At 32.4% G+C, this 24,832-nt stretch overlaps 1 protein-coding gene across 15 annotated transcripts in view; it reads left to right on the forward strand.

Annotated features, from left to right (window-relative positions):
• Positions 1-24,832, forward strand: part of NRXN1 (neurexin 1) — a 1,115,884-nt gene that overhangs the window by 85,250 nt on the left and 1,005,802 nt on the right. For 7 of the 15 annotated variants that reach the window (XM_057558508.1, XM_057558511.1, XM_007190033.2 and 4 more), the window contains exons 3-4: positions 12,939-12,956; positions 16,292-16,321. The exons of 5 other annotated variants lie outside the window; for them this stretch is intronic. In XM_057558508.1, the coding sequence (XP_057414491.1) occupies positions 12,939-12,956; positions 16,292-16,321 (48 nt within the window). The remainder of the gene's footprint in view (positions 1-12,938; positions 12,957-16,291; positions 16,322-24,832) is intronic. 3 more of the 15 variants (XM_057558509.1, XM_057558513.1, XM_057558514.1) reach the window with 1 other exon arrangement.

Consider the following 24,832-nt stretch of genomic DNA (forward strand, 5'->3'; position numbering starts at 1 on the left):
ATTGAGATGATTGCTTCTCATTCAGATCTTTACAAGGCCTATGGAATATTTCCTAGGACATGATTGTTGATGGGAAGAGTTACATGGAGGAGGTTAGTATTGGTTAGGGTCATAATCCAGTGCTAGGTTTTATAGAACATTTTTATTATTACAGAAGGTTCTATTGGATAGCACTGGTCTAGAAAGAAGCCTAGAAATGTTCTTATACAGCATGTCTGGTTGCTTATGGATTAAAAGCTTATATATTAGTATTATGTATTAATAGCTTAACCACTGTGGACCTCGCTAATTCATCTGTAAAATGAAAGTAAGATTATATGTGAACTCCATCTTTATTTGATGCAGACAAATTTTGAATGTGTTACTTGCAAATTTTGATATATGTGGTTTCAGGTGCCCTTTTTGGGGGTGGGACATTAGCTGATTGATTATTTTTGATCATTTTTCTCAAACCTTTCCATACAGGAATCTATCAGCAGGAAAAATTAGAATTCCAGATTCTTATTTAAAATTCACATGAAAAGAAAACGCAGATTTAACCCAACTTTGGATTATTACCCTTAGTTAAGAAGTATGTAGCTTTGGTCTGTTTTGTTAGTTGCTTTTCGAGCAACTTTGGTTGTTATTGATACCATTCTTTTTGGAGTTGTATTCAAAGTTGTGACCCAGAGGCCATTTAACTAAGGTTTTATCACATGTTATAAAAGTGGACCTTTGCTTTGATTTTTAAATGTTAAACAAGGTAGTATTCATTTGTTTTAAAATTCTAAAACTCTAAATTTCTAAATACCATTGCACTTTAAGTTCATTGTTTTTAAAAAGATAAATTGAGACAAAATTTCAGGAGCCATAAATAGGATTAACTGACAAGTAGGAAATAATTTCATAGTGTGTTGTATTTAAAGCTAGGCCTTGTATAGTAATGCCTTCATAGAAGTCACTTAAAAATTTTAAATGACTACTATATGATGCTATACAATGGATGATTCAGTTATTTCTGCTATATGAGTTAACCGCAGTATGAAAAAGTATTCTAATCAGCGTACATCCCATTGGAACCAGAAAATGTTTATCACATTTACCAGATTAGTATCCCTAAAGGTAGTGTTTAGAAGTTACTAAAGAAAACTTTAAATTATGTATTTCTCATATACATAATTGGTATAGTTGCTTTGAATTGTTTTAATTGGATGGAGCATTTTAGTTTAGTAACTACACATCAGGTACTATAGTCACCAATTTAAGTGAAACCTGAGACTGTTTGGACCAAAATTCAGAGAATGCCATTTTAAATACCTTTCTGATATTTAAAGTTTTTCAGTGCAAAATTGGTAGAAAAACTAAAATTTGTTTGAGATCATCTTAAAATGTCATTAATCTAATCATATTAATGATTCACATTCCATCTGATACAAATATGTGAGCTTGACACATTTCATTAAATTAATAAATCAAAAAACTTACCTAAATTATGAAAAATAAATTTGATCCATATAATTTCATTAAAATCATTTAATTTACTAAAATATTTGGTTTTATTGGTATCTTACTATATATATCAATATATCATGAAACATTAGATTACATTTAGGAAATAATGCTCATTTTTCACAGATGATTTTTTAAAAAGAGGCTCCGTAATAAAAAGCTATTATTTTACTGGGGTTACCTGCATTCCAATTTTTTTTAACTTATAATAATTTGCTTCCTACAGATATGCCGATAAGCCTTTAGGGTAAATGTGATTAACTGGAAATTTTCTAAATCTTCATAATATAGAGGAAAGAACACAGAATCTGGGGTCAGAAGATCTAATTTCTAGCATTTAGTCATTTGTTCTTCATTTAGTTCCTTGTATTTATTGTTTACTATGTGCCAGGCACTGTGCTAAGAAGAGCGGTGAAGAAAACAGTCACTATTTGCAGTACATTAGATTTTAATAGTTACTTTATTCTTCAGTGGTCTTGGCCACATCATTATGATAAATAATAAGATTACACAAATTGTTTTGTGAATTTACGTGACAGTTATTGTATTCTGCCTCATCTCCATCATCTCCTTCATCGTGATGATGATATCATCGTCAGATCTACTTAAGAAAGGACAATCCATGGAGGATTTGTTTGGAAATGCCCAATTAATGAATCTTAAACTGCCTCAAAATGATATTATAATAGAAACTAATACTAAAGGCCTGTGATTTACTTTGCCCAAATGCTTCCATTTGTTAAAGTTCCTTAAATATGATGTGAGAATAAAAAAGTTGGCTTTTTGTGGCAAATAAATCCTGCCTATGAAAATGAATTTAGTCATCCTCATCCCACATTGCTAGTTTCATAGAAGCCAAGCAGGAAATTAAGCTAGGAAATTAATTACTCACTAAAACATTTGTTAAGCAACTCCTTTGTGTACACACCATCTTAGATGCTGACCATCCTGAACAAAAGAAGAGGAATAGAAAAGGCACTGCTCTTAAGCATCCTACAGTTTGTATAAGGAAGCATTAATTATAATAATGCCATGGCTAACCCCAGTAAACAGGTATTATCTATACATAAAATGCTTTATACTCTGTCATTATTGAATAAGTGGTTTTACATTTTTTCACTGCTGTGGGCCACAGCCTCTCTATGGAACAAGTTAAACATTTAGCAAATGAGAAAATTAAAGAAATGTTAAAAAAAATGTATCTAGATTCCTAAAACTGATTTGTAGTGACAGAACCTAGAAGGATCCTAACTCCAAGCTCATCCTCCTTTCCAATTCTTTCTTCAGGGAGAATGAGATGAAACATTGAAGTATTGCATATTGTCAGGAAATGCCTAGATTCTCCAAGGATTTCTAGTTTCTTAAAGATTCAGTGTTATTTGTTCACCCTGACACTTTGTTCAAATCATTTTTCCTCTCTGTGACTGTTTTCATACATATTTACATGCTTTAAAGTGTTAGATTTAATTATTCTATGTTAATAGGCCCATTTAAAATTATCAAGTATATTCTCTCAAACTGCATCCAGCATAGTTTCTATTCAACTCTAAGAGAAGCATATTAACTAATAAAAAAAAAAATTCAGTATTTCAAAAATAGTGACTTTTCTACTCTTTTTCCATTATGTTTTGTGAGCATTACTTGCAACATGGCCCATTTTGAACATAATTTACTTCTGACTGCTCTAAGGTACACGTTTCCTAAGCTACTAGGTACTGCCCTGAGCTACATTTGCCAGTAGGTATTAGCCATTCCATGTATTATACATATTGCACAACTAGTTTTTTTCTCAGTTGTTGTAATAATATCAGAAATAAAGTTTTTGGTGTCATATTTACTATTTTTTTGTACAGGTGAGTTTTCCATAGTAATACAAGTTCTAAAATAGTATTGTCATAGTTCAGGCTGCTGTCACAAAGTACCGTAGACTGGGTGGCTTATGAAAAACAGAAATTTTATTTCTTACTGTTCTGGAGGCTGGAAGTCCGATATCAGTGAGCCAGCATGGTCAGGTTCTGGTGAGAGGCTGCTTTCAGGTTGAGGACTGCTGACTTTTTGGTGAATTTTCACATGGTGGAGAGTAGAGAGGGGAAGCAAGCTCTCTCATGACTTTTACAAGGGCACTGATTCCATTCATGAAGGCTTCACTCCTATAACCTTATATAATCCTAATTATCTCCCAAAGGCCCCACCTCCTAATATCATCATACTGAGAAGTACGGTTTCAACATACGAATTTTTGGGGTACACAAACATTCAGTCCATAAAAAGTACTGAGTCAGGATGCTATTCTGGTTTAGAAACATATATTTTCTTCTTTGAAATAAGATAAATAAGTATCTGGTTATATTGGATTATCCCTTTCATGCCATTCTAATGCCAGAGGCTGGACTTAGATGTCAGATGACCTCAGTACCCTTTGGAAATCATCTATCCTTTTCAATACTTTATTTATTTACCAGACAACAGCTCATTGGGATATCTAGATTAAATGTTATTAAGATATCGAGGCTATAAATATATTTCTGTTTCCATTCTTACATTGACTCATTTTCTTTACCATGTAAAAATGGAGATGGAATGTCACAAACCAATCATAAATAAGGGTACATTTCTATAATAAAATGAATGATGTTTAATTTTATGATCAGGCCTACATTCTTTAAATACTGAAAATAGAGTCGGCAGATCCACTCTAAATTTTTATTCTTCACCTTTTTCATTCTTTATATGAAACTCTTTAACCCATTGTTTCATCTCTTAGATGTTTTTGCCACCTCCTTTTTTTTTTTACTATGTCACAATTAATGCTTCCATGTTCAGGGTTATTTTTCCATTCTTCCTACTCATAGTTTTTATTTGCCTACTTAATGGTACATTTGTTACCAAGTAATAGCCCCTTGACAGGATCTTGGACTTTTATAGAATTAACTAGAGGTCTGAGCTGCTTCTTTTATCCTTTTTTATTCCTTGTCTCTGCCGTATTTCAGTGTTACAGAAAGGTTGGTCCTTTTATTTGCCCATTCGGTTTATTTTCCTATAGTATAGTACTCAATAGGAAGCCTATTTTATAGGAAGAGAAGTCTTTGACATGTAATGTAAGAGAATTCATTGTATGAGACTGTGATGGAGGATGCTTTTTACTAATTTGAAAACCGCTGTTGTTATTAAACTATTATGTAAAAAACATTGTCATAGACTTACAGATAAAATCTGTCACAATAATATTAAATGACCTAATGGGGAATATTGAGAAAAGTATTGATGTTTAGGATGGAGCTTATGAATTGAAGTGGTCATAATAGCATTGTATTGCTACACATTTGGAAGCAATATATTATGAATTATAACTTGATGAGATTATTTTGAAAATTAAGTCTTTATCTTGGAAGTCATTTGGGTCAAAAAAAAAAGTCTGTGTTCCAGCAATCAGAAAGCAGTTTGTACAAACGTCAAGAAATAATGTTATATTCATATTATTCCATTTAAAAAAATAAAACAAACTGTTTTGAATGATGGAATTAACATTTAAATATGCTCTACAAGAGTCCAAAAAATGTTTATCTTTCAGAGTGCTTTCTTAAGCAGCAAATATCCATTTCAGGACAAGATAAGATGGGGAATTACAAGGCTACCTTAAAAGCTTGTATTTGTAGTGATTTAATTTTATGGATCAGTAAATCAACAGATAAAAGATAGATTATTCAAGCTTATGGTCCCCTCTTCAACATGGACTTGCATTCATATGGGTCTACTTAAGTACTAGACATTAGCCCAAACATCTCTATATATGAAATTTTCAGTGATATAGAATTGGTTGTACCTATGAACAAACTATTTTATTCTTAGCCTGTAACATAAAACTTTATTTTTTAAAGGAAAATAGGAGACTGGACAATGTATTTAGTTTTTCTTTCTTCTTGTCTATTTTTTCAAATTTGAAAAGATTAGAACTTGCTGCTTAGTTCCGAGGAGATTTACTATACAGCATGTATGTAAAAGGAGTGAAAGTAATATTTTTATTACATTCGCATTTTATAAGTAAAACGAAAAGGCAGATACACTATATGCAGCAAATTCGTATTATATTGCCTAACCCTCCAAAATATTTGACTTGGAATGAAAGTGTTCTTTTGTTTCAGATATTATAAAAGGGAAGACAAATTTTATGTGCTGTGAATGAAATGAACACTTTCCTTTAAATTTTAAAGGCAGCAAGAAATTATGGAATAATTCTCCATTTTATTTCTAGTGGTTAGAATGCCCATGGGTAAACACACCTGTTCTTTGCTATTATAATAGGGCAAAGATTTTATAAACGTGTTTTTTTATTTTTTCTGGGAAATAATTCATTCTCATAGTACAGGGAAGAAGAGTGTTGGGACCTTTTTTTTTTTCTTCAATAAAGGAAATTAAACAGTATTACATTTTTTGACTTTATAGAGTTAACACGTAAATGCAATTAAGAAAGAAATATTTTCCCTAAATATTTCTGCCTTCTTGTAACAGGATCAAAGAAATAATGAGTACAGCTTTCATACTTCTTTATTATATTACTTTAAAAAAATGTGACAATAATAAATATATTTTGATAATAGTTCCAGCAACATAGCACCACCTTACTAGACACTTCAGCATTACCCTATGTTGTCCAAATTCTTCATGTCTATTTTCTTTTTAAAACAAATTTTTTGGGAATTGACATATATACACTAATATGTATAAAATAGATAACTAATAAGAACCTGCTGTATAAAAAATAAATAAAATTCAAAAGAAAAAATTTTTTTTTGAGATCTACACAAACTTGCACAAGGAGCCTTAAAACATACTTTCTGTATACTTTTGGAATCTTCTATTTTTTATTTGGGTATCTTGGGCAAGTCACCCAACCACAGTGAGATAATATAAAGATTATATAAGATAATGTTTATGAAAGTACATTTAAAGTGGTAAGCCCTACCCAAGAGTTAGTATATTATTTTTTATTCTTATTTCTCTTGAGCATTTAGAAGAAGTTACTTGAGATCTTCATAACATTTTATAAAACATTTTATAAAAATTGCATTTGCTCTGATTATTTTCTGCTTTCCACTGATTGATTCTAAGGAATGCATTAATGTTTTGGCTTAACCTGATATTCCTACATTATATTTAGTAAGCAGAGAATAGCACAGTTTGTAGAGAAACCACCAACTTACAAATATTAGATTTAACCATATTAAATTGTTGGTATTTAACCAATTTTGATCTGAAAACAATAATTTTATATGTTTCAACCCCAGGTACTATTGGACTAAGTGCTTTCAGTCTTTGGAGAAGCAGAAGAATTCTTTTCAACAGTCTTCCTCCTATTCAAATGTCCTACATTTGAAAAGATTACTAGATATTTGGTTCATTGTAGGTAGCATTTTAGTCAACTCTGAGAGATTCCTGGAAAATTTTAACATACTATCTGATTCATTTAGGAAAAAAAAAACCCAGTTAATTCCCCTTAAAATTATTTTCAGTGATTTCTATAAAACTTTAAAATTAAATTAGCCATAAATTATAAAATATGCAAATATCTTGAGTTTTAAACACTAAAGAAAATGAAAAAGTTTTGAAAAACTGAAATATTATTTTAATATTTATTGCATTTTTCTTCTGGACTATTTGTTAAATGTGCAAAGGTCCTAATGGATTAAAGATAACATGAATTATTTATTTTGAAATAAAATTTTATTTTTCCTTAAATATAATAATGTATATATAAATGACAGGTCAGTTTTATATCATACGAACCATTTTCTATTCAATTTATAAAAATCTAATTTGTTAAACTAAATTTAGGACTTTGTCTTACAGTATGGTTTAGTCATATTTTTGTGCAATGTCCCCTTAATTTAATGACAAAATATGTTTGTTTTTATTTCTCAGAGAAATTAAATAGATTCATTTGAGAACCTAAGTATAAATGAGTAAAATCAGAAGTGTTTGAAAGTTTATTTGAAACATCTCTGTAAAAAAATGATTTGTGAAAAAACTGTACACATCGAGCATATGTTAGACAGTTCTCTCAAATGAAGGGCCATTGGTGTCCTTCAGCAGAATTCACCTACTGTCTATTTAATGTTGGAGAACCTAGGACACATTGTGGAGTATTCTCTGCTGGTACCACACAAGCCAGAGGATGTTACCTGTTTATTTGCTCGTAAGAAAAGTCCCATCTGAGTACTGGCACACCCACTAGAAGGGGTGATATGTTGGGTAGGTAGGTAGGGGTGTATTTAAATTTATTTTCTCAACTCCAAACCAAGAGCTTTCCTCCTCTACTTCCTAAAATGTGGTGACTTTGGACTCTTAATAAGGAAGCACTACTCACCAAAACCAGCTTTCTTTGGAGAGTTTGTGTAGCAATGATTAAGCTTGGGTGGGAAAGTACATGGTAACACCCTGTTCACTGTTATCTGTCAGTTCTGTACTAGGAAATGTTCATTTCTCAGTAAGCAATAAAACAATAAAAATGAGCACACACAGTGTAGACTATGCTCTGTTTATGGTCACTGTTAAATGAAGTGGTCTTTCCCTAAGTCCAGCTATTGATATGAATATAGAAATGTTAACTCTCAAGGGTTAGATGTAGGGAAGAATTGAGGCTATAAAAGCAAAATAAAATCCTTGTAATAGTCCTTCATGAAAAGAAAATTTGAAATTGTATGCAATATAGTTTATGCGTGCTATTTAATATATACTTTAATATGTTGACTAATAACTCTTAAATTCCGTTAGGACCATTGAACAGCTTAAACACCAGAAGAATCTGCCATATAATTAGACTTCCTTATTTCTTCCTTCTTTCCCTTTCTTACTTTCTTCCTCCATTAACAAGATGGAGCATTTTGAATTGAATACCACAAGTTCTTTGTAACAAAATTGGTACCTACTGTGTGAAGCAGAAACATAGGGAGTCTCCAGCTTATGAAAGTATAATCTCAAAAGTTATTTGAATAAATTGGTTGAAACTCATGTCACATTTCCCATGGAAACAACACTGTAAGGCAAAGTAGACTCAGACCACTTCACAAAGGACTCATTAATTCCATGATATACTTGAATCATTGTATTGTGCCAAAAGTATAGTCAGACGTTGCCCATAATGTTCCTAGGGAGAATGGTTTTATAGTTCTAAGTGTGATGCCAGGAACATCTCTGCTGCTTCAGGTTGGTTAGAGATACCCTTCTTATCACTCCTGAACAGTGAAAAGAGAGAAGAAAAATTAGCTTCTCTAGTTGGCTCCCCTCATGCCCTAGGATCGAGATTCCAGCAGGCTGAGTGGGAGTGTCAATTTAGGTGAATTTGAAATAAGTTGCTGAGCCCACCTGTTAAAAAGCATTTTTGAAACTAGCCGGATTCCTGCCCAGGCTGTCTCTTTCCTTCCTTAAGCCTCCATAGTGGACCTTTCTGCTTCATTTTCTGTTTGCACCTCCTCTTGGTTCTGGCTGGCTTTTGTCTTCCTCCAGCTGACTGCTGCCCAGATCCAAAGAACCAGTGATTTCCTCCATTTCCCAGTCCTTGAAGCATTCCCAGATTATTGAGGTTTTCTAAAGGCTTTCACTGTTAACACCAAAAGAAAAATAAAACAAAACTCCATCCTGTGCCACCATGGGAACCAGACCCTGCTCTACTGGCATTTGGTCCTCCAAATGAGGGGTGAAATCTTCAAAAGTAATGTGAGGGGCTAGAAAGACGAGGATAGACACTAGCAAGCTCAAGGTATGTTAAAAAAGGAAATAAAATTGTATTCTGAATTCCTCCTTTTGCTGGCTAGCACCGGCCACCGGTTTTGCTATGTAGCCCATTGTGGAGGGCATCGATCTGGGTGGGAAGCCGCCTGCGATAGTGGCAGTTCTGATGGAGGAGAGAGGGAGTGAAAGAAAATGAAGGGAGCCAGTCACAGGCAACTAGCAGAGAAGGAAGAAAGCTGAAACGGAGAAAGAAAGCCCAAGTAGGGGCAGGAGACTTCTGGCCAGTTTTTAATGTAAAATGTAGCATGTAAGTTGACTACTGCATGTGCATTTAGATGAAGTCTTTCATATTTCTAAGCTTAAACACTGATTATACAAAAAGGAGTTAATTGTGACATTTTATTCCAAACTTTATTCACTTGTCATGATTAAATTTCTGATTTTCTTTACATTGAAACAAGAACATTTTGTCCTTGTTCATTTCTCTTTTCCTAGTAGTATGTGATTAAGATTATGTGCAAAGAACACTGTCATAATAAAGTTATCGTCCTTGCATTCTTATAAGCTGGGGGCCAAAGGAAAAACATTTGTGAAGATGCTCTTTTGAGGTAATTTTAAAACGTAAAATTTAATAGTCTGCAGCTTCCCTCAATGTCAGCACACAAATATCATTCATAACATGACTGATATTCTAGTGCTTGATTTCTGTCTCTGTGAGGGAAGTATGTCTTATCTGAAAGAAAAATAAGATTTAAGTTATCTTTTTCATGGTTTTATATTTATTATTTTCACAATCAAAAGAAAAAGAGTGTGATCTTTGTAGGTGGCATGGTGATCATAGTAAAGTTGATTACTAAGAGACTCACTTCATGTACACAGCAGGATTAGGTCAGCAGAATTAAGAAGCCAGGGTTTTCTGCAAACCAAGAGCTTTTCCCTAACTTGACAATGTATGCAGGTAAGGCTGGATGGACTACTTTCTACCTTACACTAAAGCAAAATATACTGATTTACCTTTACACTGGGGCATGCCAATTTCAGCACCTCTCTCTGGTTGCTGCTCAAAACCAAAATAGTATTTGATTGCAAAGAGAAAGCAAAAGTTGGTGTGATGAGAAAAACTATTCTTTTTAAACTTGATATTCTTTGTTTAGTCCAAAAACCAAGTAGAAAGGAAAGAAAAAAAGAAAAATACATAGAGAATGATTGTAAATGCTAGAGCTTCTGCCATTTATAGCTACTTCCAAATTCTGAAATAACATAGAGGTCATCTCTAGGTTAACAGGTTTTAAATCAACTAAAGCCAACAAATGCTTACCAAAGGGGTAGAATAGAATGAAACAAATAAAGAGAAGTTTTTTTTATCCTATGATTGAATCTGAAAATATATAGAAACTCAAGGAGAGTTTGTTCTAAGCCAGTTTTCTTCTTCTTTTTTCTTCTTTTTTAAAAAATTTTTAAATAGGAGTTAATATATTACCCTTTCTTTCACTCTAGTACTTCTTTAAAAGAATCTGAGTCTTCGGAGAAGACCATTTTGCTGAACATGGTCAAGTCAGGATTTGATTACACTTTGGGCATGACTTGGATTTGCATAGAAGGATTTCCTTTAGTTAAGCTGGTTCTCTGTATGAATAACTCAGAGAAATGCTGGATGACCGGGCGGGATCAGTGGTATTGCCTGTGGCTCTGTGCCTTAGTTAACAGTGAAAAGAGAACTCATTTTCAGGGAACTAAGTCAATGACCTTGATTTTATTAGTGCACCTTCCTTTCCTAATATCCTACTAAGCATAAGCACATTTATAACATTTGTGTCAAGACTTGTCCTGTTTTATTTTGTTGACTTGTTTTTCACTTTCTTTTCCCTATTAGATTTTCATGCAGCACTTTACCAAAACCCCTTTCTGGGACTGTACTGCTCATGACCATATTTGCCAAAGGATTCTCCTCTAAATTCCCTGATTTTGTTGTTTTACTCTACATATTTAATAAACTTATTGAAAAATGAGCATCTTAGGTGGGAAATAGAATTTCAAAGGATGTCATTGTAAAAGCCAAAGTATATAACATTAAAATCTATATCTTTGTATGATTTCCAATATAAAGCAATAAAATGAAACTTTACTATTTGTGTCCATGTCATGTCCAAGTTGCCGTTGAAAAGTAACAAATTCTAATTCCTTATTTGGTAGATTGGAAGCCTGAATCAAACAGGAAATGAATATCACATACCAAATATTTCAATCATTTTTTATTTCTTTAAAAATGAACTCTGGCAAACCAAGTATTTTGTATAGATGTTGTTGTCCACATTTATCCACTAACAATTTTCTATTATGTAAGGCCATATCAATAAGTGTACCTGTGTTGATATTTCAGTTTCCACCTAATATATTTTAAACAAAATTGATGATTCTTAATTCATTAGTAACTTTAACCATTAAAAAAGCTATTTGTTGAACCTTATGAAATGGTGCATTTACAGTTGTTTTTCTTTCAAGTTACTACATTTGCTGTTGTTTTGTTTTTTATAAACACTTTTCATCAAATGGGCAGTTTAAAAAATACAGCTAAAAAAAATACAGCTAATTAAATTAAATACAAGAATGAGACAAGAAATGTCAACATGGATATACTTTACTGTTGAAAACATTTTGATAAGTATTGAAACCTTGCTCTCACCCTAGTGCCGTAAAACAGCTTTTCCTTTCATTTCTTACCTGATACCAAGCCCAGTGTCTCAAATAGTACTTGAATTGCCTAATAGATACTAATAATATTTTAAATTCCATACCCTTACATTGATTATGTGTAGGAAAGACATACAAAATCTGATTGTATATATGTCTGTGTTTGTATATACATATATGGAAATATACTTAAATAAATATATAAAAATATGTAAATATTGTGTAGATATATGGAAATATAAGGGAAAGTTCACCCAATATTATCATTATCTTAACTACATTCATATTCACACCCTAAACAGAAGCACAAAGTGAATAAATCATGATAAACTTTGCCTAAAGGACAGCTGCCAAATGGACTGCTCTTGTACTCATTACTCTTTCTACTTAACATTTTTGAAAGTTAGCATTTAAAAAATTATAATAAGCCATCGTCATCTGTGATAAAATATGAACACACCATAAACAAACTAAATAAATGATAGATTTTAGGTGCATAAATTTATGTTGTGTTTTTTTAAGGAAAGAAATTGAAGTATTAGAAATATTTAAAGGCCATGATAGTAAATCGATTACGTAGTTGGTAGAACAGGCATACCTTTAAGTGAAATGTCATGGCTATTTGCAATGAACTTTCTTTTGTCCAAGTAAATCCAAATCAGAATTTAGAAATAGAATCTTTTAGAATTGTTATTTTAAGAAAAGCTGTAAAAATATTTGCCTAGGGCAACCATGCCAGCAACATGTAAGAGTTATGTTTGCTTTACCCAGGGCAGTGAAAGACTTTTGAACACTCCTTGCTCAGTACACAGCAGTATTACTGAAATTTCGTCTCATATTCTTTAAATGCTGCCAATGGGAGGGAACCTGCTTTCCCGTGATGTGTTTTCCCCTTTGAATGGGAGCGATGGAGCACTTGCATGATGTGTTTGGTGCCTTGCATGAAAAAGACATGCAAAGGCAAGGTCCAGTCTGCATGCTGCTTAATGAATGTTTTTCCTTTTCTCTCCCTCCTTGTCATGTGCTTTCAGAAGACAACAATGTGGAAGGTGGGTGCTTTGTACTTTATTTTCCAACTCTCATTTGCCTTTTATTTCTTAGTATTAATAGAGTACATCTCGAATGTAGAAGGTAAGTTGAACTTCTTTCTGAGTATTTGCTGATTTCTGGATTGTGTATCATTTTTCATATAGAACACACACACTCTGAACTCCATCAGCCCCAAGTATATGAAATTCCTTCAACCTTCCTTCAACTCCAGCCTTTGATGGACTTCAGCATCCCATATGAACCTTAGAATACTTATTTCAGTGTTCTGCATGGAAAAATGACACAATCCTGCTTCTTTTATTTTAAATGAGGAAATATTTCTTTGCAGTTTCTGAACACAGTGCATGATTTCTCCATTTTTTTTTCTTGGTCAAAATGATTTCTTTCGGAAATGTTGAGCATTACATCATCTCTAGCCCATTGGTCTAGTTTCAAATGATTTGATTTATAAAAAGAACACAAAATAAAGTACTGACTGTAATTAAGACGCATAAGTTTAGATTAAAAATAAGCCATTGGCCAGTGGAAATGAAAGCATACAGCACTCCAGCGTGATTACTGGTAAGTATATTTGTAATATTCTGTCTGTTAAATAAAATTATGGTATTTGTTTAAGGTTTTCTAAAGTTATCTCTATCAAGGAATTTTGAGAAAGTTACACATTTTTCCTGTAGAATCCAACAAACTAAAACATATTTCAACATTCTTTAAAAATTTTTTTAGGATTTTTATCAAAATATAGTTGATTTTCCATGTTGTGTTAGTTTCATATTTCAACATTCTTACCTTTAAAGAACTTAAATGCATTAGTCCATGTGCTGCCAAAGAAATATGTAAAGGATAAAAATACAAAAAGAACTAGGAAGAACAAAGAATTGTGAAACAGAAGTTGATGTCCTATCAACTTACATAATCACAGCATTAACAGTTCTTGCATAAACAACTTACTAGTATCTCTATCAGAAGAAAGTATTTAGCATATTTTATTTTGTTACAATGTTTTGAAATATAGCCATTTATAATGTTCATTTCTACACAATGATGGATTCCCTAGAAAAAGAGTACCCATCTAATGTTACAGATAAATAGCCATTAAAGTTACTAAGATTTGATGTCTCAAAGAGCGATTCATGATAATACAAAGTTGATCAGTAACAGGTTTCAACATATTATTTGTGATTCTTTCATAGGTTCTTTCAGTTGCTTAGTTGCTAAACATTTCTGTTTCATTATTTAAGTAAAATAGATTAAAACTTTAAAAGAAATCATTAGTGACTATTTTTCCATGTGTTGCACCTGTATATGGCTTTTTTTTTCTATTCTATAATTTAAATAGCATGTGAGTATGTACTTGGAAAAGATATTACCCTGCAGGTCTGACTGACATCTTTCAAAATCAGTCTCATTTATAATTGTGCATGTTATTTGAGATCAAAAAGGTTTTTTTAAGTATCTTTCTGACTTCTTTTGCATTTCCTTAACCATCCTGTAAAATGTTCCATGTTTCTGTTCTTTTCTCTTTAAATCCAGTTGCATTCCAAGGAGCTTTAAAATCACCTTAATAAGCATGAATGCCTCTGTCCTTACACACACTCATCCCATGAAAAATTTTGACAAGATTTTCAGAGTATAGGCTCATAAACTATTGTAATAAAGTTTATTCAGTCATAATTTTTAACATCCCTATTTATAACTCCACTTTGGCAATATAGTCTAGCTCCCTTAGAGGTAGAAAGTATAGCATGAACAGTGTTAATGCTTTTGAGATTTAAAAATTTCCATTCTCACTAAGGTGGTATTAAAAACCATTGAGGAATCTAAAAGTTATATCTTGTACAGAGATATTTCCCTGATTTATCAATAGTTTACAAAAAAGTTATAAACTTTTATTAGGAAATATGTATAATAATATTTAAAGTGAAATTAAATGAAAAATTATATAACCTGGACAGATAAGCCACTATTCTTAAGCATATAAGATATCATGAGTCACCAACAGATCATAAACCTTTTAAACTGATTGTATGATTTTTTTGGGGGGGGGGGTTAAAATCACTTAGAAAATACAAAAGAAGCTAGATTTCAGAAACTTTAAACTACTATGTTAAATAATTTTTATATTGTGATTATATGATGATTTTAATGTATCTGCCCCACAGGAATGTTTAAATACCCCTTAAATTTTTAAGAAAATGATACAGATTATTTCAATACTGATGCAAGTAATATACAATGTTATGTAGCTCAAAGTCTCAAATATATTTGAACTAACAGTGGGAAATGAAATACACATTTTATTAAATTTGTATGTATGCTATATTTCTTTGACATTATCCCATATTCTTGAAATATACAGGGATTGAAGAGTAACTTAATTTCTGAATTTAGAATAAAGAACTAGGAATTAATGCTGAAAAGTAAAACGTATCTTCTTGGACAGTGAAATATTTTTTTTAAAGAACATTACTAGTATTCTTTAGAAAAGGGGTGATCTTCAATCTGAAATTGTCAAGCAAGAGTTAAAAAATAATTTAAATAAAGGGAATTCAATATTCTTTCAGAAAACTTCCTTGATGAAATTATATCTTAAATATACTCATGTTAACTCATAGTTTAGTATTTAATTAATGCTTAAGTAAAATGCTGAATAATTTTGTTCTCCATGGGAAATTACTTAACCCTATTTAAAGGTGATCCACTGTTTCTTAAAAACATTATTCTGTAGTAAATTCAGACTTTACACCTGCATGTCTGATGATCTTTTTTGTATTTGAACAAGCTTATTCAATTGCTACATGTGTCAGACAAGGAGACATTTCTGCATTATCATTTCAGTGTGACTAAGGATGTGTTTTTTTTTTTTCATTTAATTATGAAACTTCTCATTTTTTGATGAGGGGAAAAAGATCAGACCCAGCCCATGTTTCAGGTATTCCTTTGGGTTTTTTAAAATATAATTTCATCACCAAAGAATGGCAAGCCCTGTGGGGGCAGTGTTCAATACAGTCTCATCAAAGGGCACGAAGGGCAGATGCAATATTTAAGGGATTGGTTGGATTTTAAGTCATGCTCTTATACTCTTGAATGTTGCAACTGATACATGGAAGAAATACACAGTGCAGCATATGCAAGTGTTTAAATTGCAGTTCTATAACTCTTTGCCCCAAAGCATTCCAACCAGGAGTTGAAAGAATGCTTTTTGATTTGCCTCTGTGATACAGACATGTCTCATAGGAAACAAGATGTCTGTCACTGAACATTTTTGTCACTGTGACAACCCTGCCTTCCCATGCTCCCTTGTTTATTGCTGACTGTGCTCTTGTTTCCCTTCAAGGTCTGGCGCACCTGATGATGGGCGACCAAGGTATGGGCTCTGTTCCTTTTCCACTCTGCTTTCAGTGTTTTCTTGTTCTGTAGCTGCTTTCAAACCATCACTGCAAAGGATGGGCAAATGCTTGCAAATTATCTGGCTGCAAATTAAATACGTAATTTTTGTTCACATTTTTTCATGTGTTTTTCTCCCCTTTATTTGTTGGTTTGATATTGGTTTGCTCTTTTGATTTTACTTACCTTTATTCTTTGCACTATAATATCTGCAAATAAATGAGACATAAGAACTTGTAATTGAAAGTTTCCATACGTTTATCAGCATATGCAGTTAAAGGTAGTTATAGTAAAGAAAAACCGAGAACCATCATAAATTAACATATGAAAAAAGATATTTGGTTTAATGTACTGCACCAAAAAGAGTCCATTGTTCACCCATGCATGTCAGTTTGGGAACATGCAGACATCTTTGGCTTCTGGCTTCTCGAATGCTGAGTATAGTGTTCTACAAAATCAATACTTTTTCTATCTATAAGCATTGTGTATCTCCTTTTGTGTAGTCTTTTAAAGTGAGCATGGGCTTCCTAATTTCTTTGCATGTATTGCCTCAAAAAGGCAGATTTCTCAACATGTACTGATTGTATCTCCATTTGTTTTCAAATCCTATTTATACCTTCTTGTATATTTAATTTTCAAAGAGTAGTGCATATACATATATTCATAATTCTTATTGTTGTTTCTCTCCTCTTTATTCTTTTTGTATGGAAATCCTTTCTTCATGGAACCATTTCATCAAATCCATAGGTAAAAGTAAAGGTATTACATTATTTTATTTCTTCTTAATATCATCTATATGAATAACAGTGCGTCTATATGAATAACATTATTTTATTTCTTCTTAATATCATCTATATGAATAACAGTGTGAATAACATTTGCAAAATACATTTTTCAAATGTATTTAGACCTTTTGGCATTAATAATGGGCACTGGGAGGTAGGTATGAGTGGTAATGAATATTTTATGAATTTAAGGTAAGAAAAATCCATCAAAATGTTTCCCTTTGTTTTTTTCTTGCTCTTTAGAGTGATTTTTTTTTCGTGTCGGCTGCTAGTATAAGTAGCATATTTAGAAATTAGTGACAGGTTTCAGTGTCAGTTTTTGCAGTATCATTTAATGGTAGTTAAATGATGAGTTTAGCCACCAGAAATATATCATCCTCAAACATTTAACTCTGGAGCGCACCTGCCCCAGCCATTCTGCCTAAGGATGTAAGTCTAAGCATGTGCAGCATTGAAATGGTGCTGCTGTGGGCTCATCAGCTTGTGGTCTGCTAGATGTCATATGTACACGTTGACTCCATGATAACCTGCAAAGGCAGTGTCCCGAAAGAGACAAAGGAGCAAGACAAGCCTGCTCTCTCTATTGTGCATACTAACTTTGTTTTAAGAACATTATCAACTCAGGTTTACATTTCTGCATCTCTTGGTAAGTCAGGCATGTGTACTCTTTGACAGTATTGGTGCCAAATTTAAAAGCATGCTTAGTTTGCCATTTAGAACCATCCATGTGTGTTTAGTGTTTTCATTAAAAGAAAGTAGATGATATGCAGCTGTGGTAAATATGTGTCATAGCCTTTAAATTAACCATTTTTAACTATGTATTGGTGAATGTGCCCTTGGTCTCTAGTTTTATTTTGTTTGTTTGGTTTTTTTTTGTTGTTGTTATTGTAAACACAGGCATGTGTTTCCTTGAATTCTCTGAATTTTTCTTTTGCTCTGAATATTAATCTGGTGAATTGAGACCAAAGCTCACAGTTCTGCACCTTTACATTAGTGTCATGTAGCAGGGAAACTTTTCTGTTTGAAAAAGCACTGAACATGAGCAGAGCAATAAGTATGAAATGATATCAAAGTTTTAAATGTGTAACATAGAGCTTTAGAAACAAATGTTTGGATACTTTGAGCCAATAAAAAGAGAACATATGCTATTGCAGTTTGTGTTTTGGTCAACCATTTCCAATAATATAATTTAATCTTATTTTAAGCCTTTAGCAACTATGCAATGACAGTATGTATCAATTCTTTTAGAGATTTTGTGTACCATTTGGGATACTTTCTAGACTTTTTTTTTTTTTGAGGCAAAATTACCATTACTTTCCTTTCGTAAGTGGGCATTTTCCACCATGTTCCTTAGTATAGGACTCAGGATGGCATAGAGGGAACTGTATTTATATTTTATTTTAGTGGCTGAGTGAAGTAAATGTCTATGTGTTTGTATATGTGCATGTTTGTATGAATGCATGTGTATACACAAACTTTCTAAATACACACACACATATATACCCATTATGTTGTGAAAAAAGTAACTCTTAAAAATAATATGCTGATTATATAACCATTTAACCCTACATATGGAATAATTCATGTTTAAACTTAGCTGATATTCATTTCAGTGTAATTAATGTTGTGTCACTTAACTTTACTCAGTTTTACTATGTCAGTCTTAAATGTTTTCTGTTGGCATGTGTGTCAAACATATATTTACCAGTTTTCATCAAATTTTATTCCTCAATCAGCACAAAACTACACAGGACAAGAATTTGGTATTTCCTTTACTTCCTTTCTTCTTCTGTTAATAGGACCAGGATGCTTCTTGGTGTTAAATGGGGAAAGAAGACTTTAAGATGGACTTGGGTATTTTGCAAATCAAAGTGATCACCTTTATATGCTGGTTAATTATGTGTATAGAAATGAGAAACATGATTTAAAAGTCTTCATTAATTGCAAATTAGTTCAACAAATCTGCATTCTAGAGCAAAAAATACAATCTTGACTATGATGTGGCATCCATATTCAATGAGTGTCAATAAAATAGGGAATGAAAACATGTGAGTAAGTTAGTTTAAATGACAGAAATGGAAGTGCTAGGAGAGTGGTTAAAAAGTGTGATCAGTGATAGGCATTCAGAAAAGATAAAGATAACACGAATCAGGATCTCCCTTCGGAAGATATCCTTGCCTTGTGCCACCTGTTGGAGGAGTCAAAAATGTCTAGAAACTTGACAGTGTGGATTCTTGTATCAGGTTAAATCCTAGTTGTGCATAAAATATGTGTTAAACCTGCCTACTCTAAAATAACTGATATGCATTGTAAATTCATGCTTCTCAAGTCTTCCCATCAAATTATAATACTGGAGCATTTTTCTTGACACCACTTTTCTCTTTAGGAGTAGTGAATTCAGGTGCTCTGGAATGATCATCTGTGGATTAAAGTCTTCCTTTTTTGAATCCAGAAGCAAAACTAGGTTCAAGAGCATTATTGCTATCATTTTGATTTATTCTGTATGGATTCTTAAGTATTTTCTGAATTTTTAAATGTCCAATGATAGACAAATGTATTTCATTTAGAAAGTACATTTAAAAAAAAAAGAACATTTATTCTGATAACCTTCTTCATCCTCCTCCCCAGACTTCTCTCTAGAGGTAAGCACTGGTATCACTTTATGATGTATCCTGACAGAGTTGGTGTGGATCCTTCCATACTCCATAATTAATTCTTCAGGGTTTGAAAACTGCAGAATTCCTTACCATATTACATGACAAAAACAGATAAGTCTGCTGGAGACATGTTAAGGCTCATTGCTTTGTGCTGGAAGAATCATAATGAATGAAATGGAAACTTTCTCACTCTTTCTGTAGACCATCATGCCTCATATTTTCATTTGGTCATTCTGTTTCAAATTTTAGAGTTGATTATTTGGATTTGTTTTCATGTTTTCTAAACAAGGATATGTCACCTTTAATTGGTCACAGGTAGGAATAAACTTTGCTTTCTTTGGGATAGCTGAAGAGAGATAGTATTCAGGGCCAACCTTACTTCTGTTGGTTGTCGCTAGGTAGATTCAAATGGTATTTGTGACATTGTGTTTACTTTCTTTTTAGGTTTGAAATTTGTCATGGGTGTTGTTAGGACTATTGATAATACTAACTTTATTCTCCACTCTATTTAGAATTTAGATTTATCTATTTGCCTGGGGAATTTAGTTTTTTGTTTTTGTCTTTTTCTGTGTATGTTTAACTGGTCACTTCATTCCAACAATTATTTATTTATATTTTACTCTGTTTGAAAGAAATGAATGACCATTTAAATAAGAAAACGTCAAAGAAAGTTACACTGCAAATCCAGCCATCGTGGCTGGTTAATAGCTTGGGAGCACAGGTTAATAATTGTCAGTTAAATGTTGATTGAAAGCCTGTATTTTCCATCATAATAATCATTATAATTGTATATATTTATGTGAGTGATTATATATTTAACATCAACTTTTTCCTAGTAGAATGTAAGCTCCATGTCACTTTCTTTTTTGACCATTGTATTTCCAGAATATTTTTCTTACTGTATCTTGAATTTGCGATTCTCATGACTTAAGTATGTGTGTGTTGGGAGCATATTGGAAAAGGTAGATGTAGAGGAGGACATGGAGGGTTTGTAGTGGACATAGTAGAGGGTGGAAAAGGAAAAGGAAACTTATTCAAATAGCTAAAAAAATTGTAGCAACAGATTATATTGAATCCTCTCTGTCTCTGTCTCTAAACTTCTTTTGTTTCCTACCATTCATATCCTTGTCCGAAGCTGCAGTATTTCTTTCTAGTAAGACATCATGCCAATAGCACTTTAATATGTCTTAGCCTATATACAGCAATGGTCCTGTAAGGAAATAAAGTCAGTGTATTTTTGTGTTGGAGGGTTTTCAGAAATTTTAATGTGATTCACTGTCACAGTGGCAAATAATCAAATTTTATTTTCTAACTTTCACTATTCATGTGTTAACAAGTACAGGAGTTTTCACATAAGATGTGAATTCACATAAGATGATAAGCTAATGTGGTTTCCATGAGTTTTTTTTTTTTTAAACTGTATCAACTGTGATATATCATAAGAACTTTGTTTAAATTGGGTTAGGATTGTAAGCTTTCAATAAAGCCAAAATTTGTCTTATCTTGTGATATGAGCATATTTGCTATTCCTTGCATTTATGAATCGTACAACATATTCGCAAAATAAGTGTCCATTTGACTCCTTCAAATGTTTATTGTCTGATTATCCAGGTTTCTCATGTTACTAGAAAGCCAAGTTATTACAACTGTCAAGCATGTAATTACACATTTTAAAAGTGCCTAAACTTTATTGTATTAGTGAAAATGAAGATCTTAGAATAATTATAAAGAAAATACAGATTTTTCTCATAACCAATTGTGTTAATACCTAAGTATAATTGATTCCATTCAACTAATTGATAAGCAGTATCAAAGATTATGTATTTTAAAAATTTATCTGTAATGTCAAACCACAATTAATATTCTATTTACTCTTGAAGTAGATTTGATATTATTAATACTTAGAGAAGAATAACACATTTAGTATTCTTATACATTTTCTTCTGTTTCCATGATTTTTGTTACCATCTTTCATCTCTCATGTTGCTGTGTAGCTAATTTGTCTGTGAAGTGCACAGTTTCCAGTCACCAGTGTCATGCAGTGTATTTGTTTTATAACTCTGAAATACATTTTGCTGTGGTTTCTGTTGTAGAACTAGTTTAATTTTGAAAATGATCACATTTCTCTGCTTTCGTATGGCTTCTTAAATCATATCTCCTCATTTAGCTTCAAAATATTAACTATTCTGCATTGTTCAGAGGCATTCGTGAATGTTGACAGAATCTTACTGTATTGGAATGCCTATGTGTGGTGTATTTGCAACCAAGACATAATTTATTTTGGTTTATCTATTACGACTTCTACTGTTGCAGTACTGGAAGCCCCTCATTCACAGCTACTGAACATGGAAAGACCAGAGTTTCACTTCATGAAATGAGATATTAAATGTCTACTTCATCAATACGATATACTCAGAAGGCTATGCGACTATTTAGAGTTCGGTATTTATTTTGCAGTTCTTCTTTAGCCTACATGCCTGTCAGTTCTGAGTACAATCAAGAAAAGCTACCTGAAGAGTAAATATTTCTGTATTATCTCTTGCTGCAATTTAATCAATTTTGTCATTATATTTATTACTAAGAAAAGTCCCAGCTCCTTTTTATCTCTGCACTATTGGCTCTGTGATGAGAAGTTTCCCATTTACATTCTGTAAATAATTATGACATTGAGTAACTGGTAAACTAAATAAGGATTTTGTTAGGCTTGTAGTGGATTAATTAATCCTCAGAGAAGAGCACAGAAAGGACTCTTCACAGTCTAACAGTTTAAAGAATGATGTAGTAAAAATATAAATTTAGATGCTTTACTGAAATAGATCATAAATAGCAAAACATTTACGTTATATCATATTGGATATTAAAATGAGAATTCCTTTTCCAAAATCATGATTTTATCTTATTTATCCATTTTGAAATGTATTTTTGTTAATCTGGATTTAAAAAAATCAAAACATTTAGGCTGGTAAGAAGGTATTTCTTACATTGTGTTGGCCATTGGTTTTAAAGAACACTATAATTACCCAGAATGCTTAGCTCATATACTAACGAGATTTGAATCTTTAACTAGAATCATAGAATTTTAGAGCAGGGAAGAACTTTACAGATAATCTTTAAAAAATTGTTGACACTCTTTTATTTGTAAGGTATAATAGGAGATATTGCTTATTATTATGATAGGCAAAACACTGTGGAGATTTTGAACTAAAATAACTGATATAGAGTAACCAACCGTTCCTAAGGAGACCTTAAAGACTTGCTCCACTTACACACTAATAATCATGAAACAGGGTTTTATCTTCTTATTCTTAAAAATAAAGTTAGAGGTAGTGTGAAGGAAACCGATCATAGAGTATTATATAAGATGCTGTTTTTGAAGGTTTCATTTTAGGGGTAAAACTCTACCTTATAACAGGGGAACAGTATAGGGTGGTAGGTGAGCGTCATGACGTCGTAAGACCTGGGTTCGTATCCTGTATTTGCTCTTTACTGACCTTGGGCAAATAATTTAGCCTCACATATCTAGCTAATAGGATCTGTATTATTAGCCAGTAAAAATACTCCATTCTCAAGTATATTTTTACATGACAAATCACAAAAGTAAATGATGGTTTTTATCAATGGTGATGATAAAATAAAACACACTGTGAACCTTTAGATTAAATAAATTTGAAAACTAATGGTCTGTAATCTGCCGAGGGTTTTAAAAAGTTATTAATGTCTTAATATCGTCTGCCCATCCTATGAATACCCTATAATTTATGATTCTGTGATTGTTTTAAGTTATAACTAACTGGACATCAGTATTCTGATGGCCCATACTACAAAGAATATTGTAAATACAATAGAGCATGAAAGGTTGAGTCTACTCAGTCAAATGTATTTAGATATTTCTGTAACTCTTTACATTTTCACATTTCTCTTGCATACAGTGATGAAGCTGAAATGGACTTGCCTCCCCTTTGAACAAACCTAGGAGTTCAGTGCAAAATGCTGCTCTTTAGTTGCAAATTAATGGGCTGAAGGGGGCAGGGAGTTAAATATTTTCTCATGGACTGGAAGTACCATCTAGAGGAAACATTTTTATGAATTAATGTTTTGCCTCATTAATGACTTAATAGAGTGATATATGAGTTAAGTTTATACTAACCACTTAGTCACCTGAAGACCAAATTTTCAAAGAAAAGCTAACTAGGGTCTTCCCTTCCTGGATAGGTATCTTTGTGGGAAAAAGAAACATAATTACCTTAAGATACTTAAATAATTGGCTATGCCCTCACATCCTTCAAGATTTTGCTCAAATGACACCTGAGTCTCAAGAGACTTATTTTGACCATCCTATTTAATACTATGATTTGCCCCTTTCCTGAACTCTCTTACCCCAATCTAGTTTCTCTTCCATAACAATTATTATCTTTTAACACGCTTTAAAATGTTCTCATTTATGTTGTTTACTGTTTATTTTCTGTCTTTCTTCCACCAGAATATAAGAGGGCAGAGATCTCTGCCCTGCCTTATATATCTCAAGGGCCCCAGAACAGGGGCTGGCACAAGTAGGTACTCAATAATATTATACCTGTTTAATGACTGACTGATTGGTTAAATAAGTTTATACAAATTCCTTTTAGACTTTACTTTGAATGCTCTTTTTTCTTTCTCATAATACACTGATTTTCAAATTTCTTTTTCCTTTTTGCTTCAAGGTAAATATTCTAATAAAGGAAAAACAAATAAGATCAATAAAACCAGAATTTTTCTCCTTAAACTGGCTGTGAGGAGGACTCAGACGTGACCCTTTTGATCTTCCTTGTTCCCTGCCCAATGTAGGTGATCTCACAGAATTTGGAAGGGATTTGAAAACCTCTCCATTGACCACTGATGGTCAAGCCTTTTCTTTATAATCCCTCTAATAATCAGTCTTAAAGGAATATTTCTTTAGGAAAGGGATAATAATTCATCTTTGTATATATCTCTGTGTATAGGTAACAGGAAGAGGCTCCTGGGAGTTTGGCTTCTAACTAGCATGATTCATTGTGACTTTCAGGAAGTACC

The sequence above is a fragment of the Balaenoptera acutorostrata genome, chromosome 12 (assembly GCF_949987535.1).
Source record: "Balaenoptera acutorostrata chromosome 12, mBalAcu1.1, whole genome shotgun sequence".
In the NCBI taxonomy this organism is placed as follows: Eukaryota; Metazoa; Chordata; class Mammalia; order Artiodactyla; family Balaenopteridae; genus Balaenoptera; species Balaenoptera acutorostrata.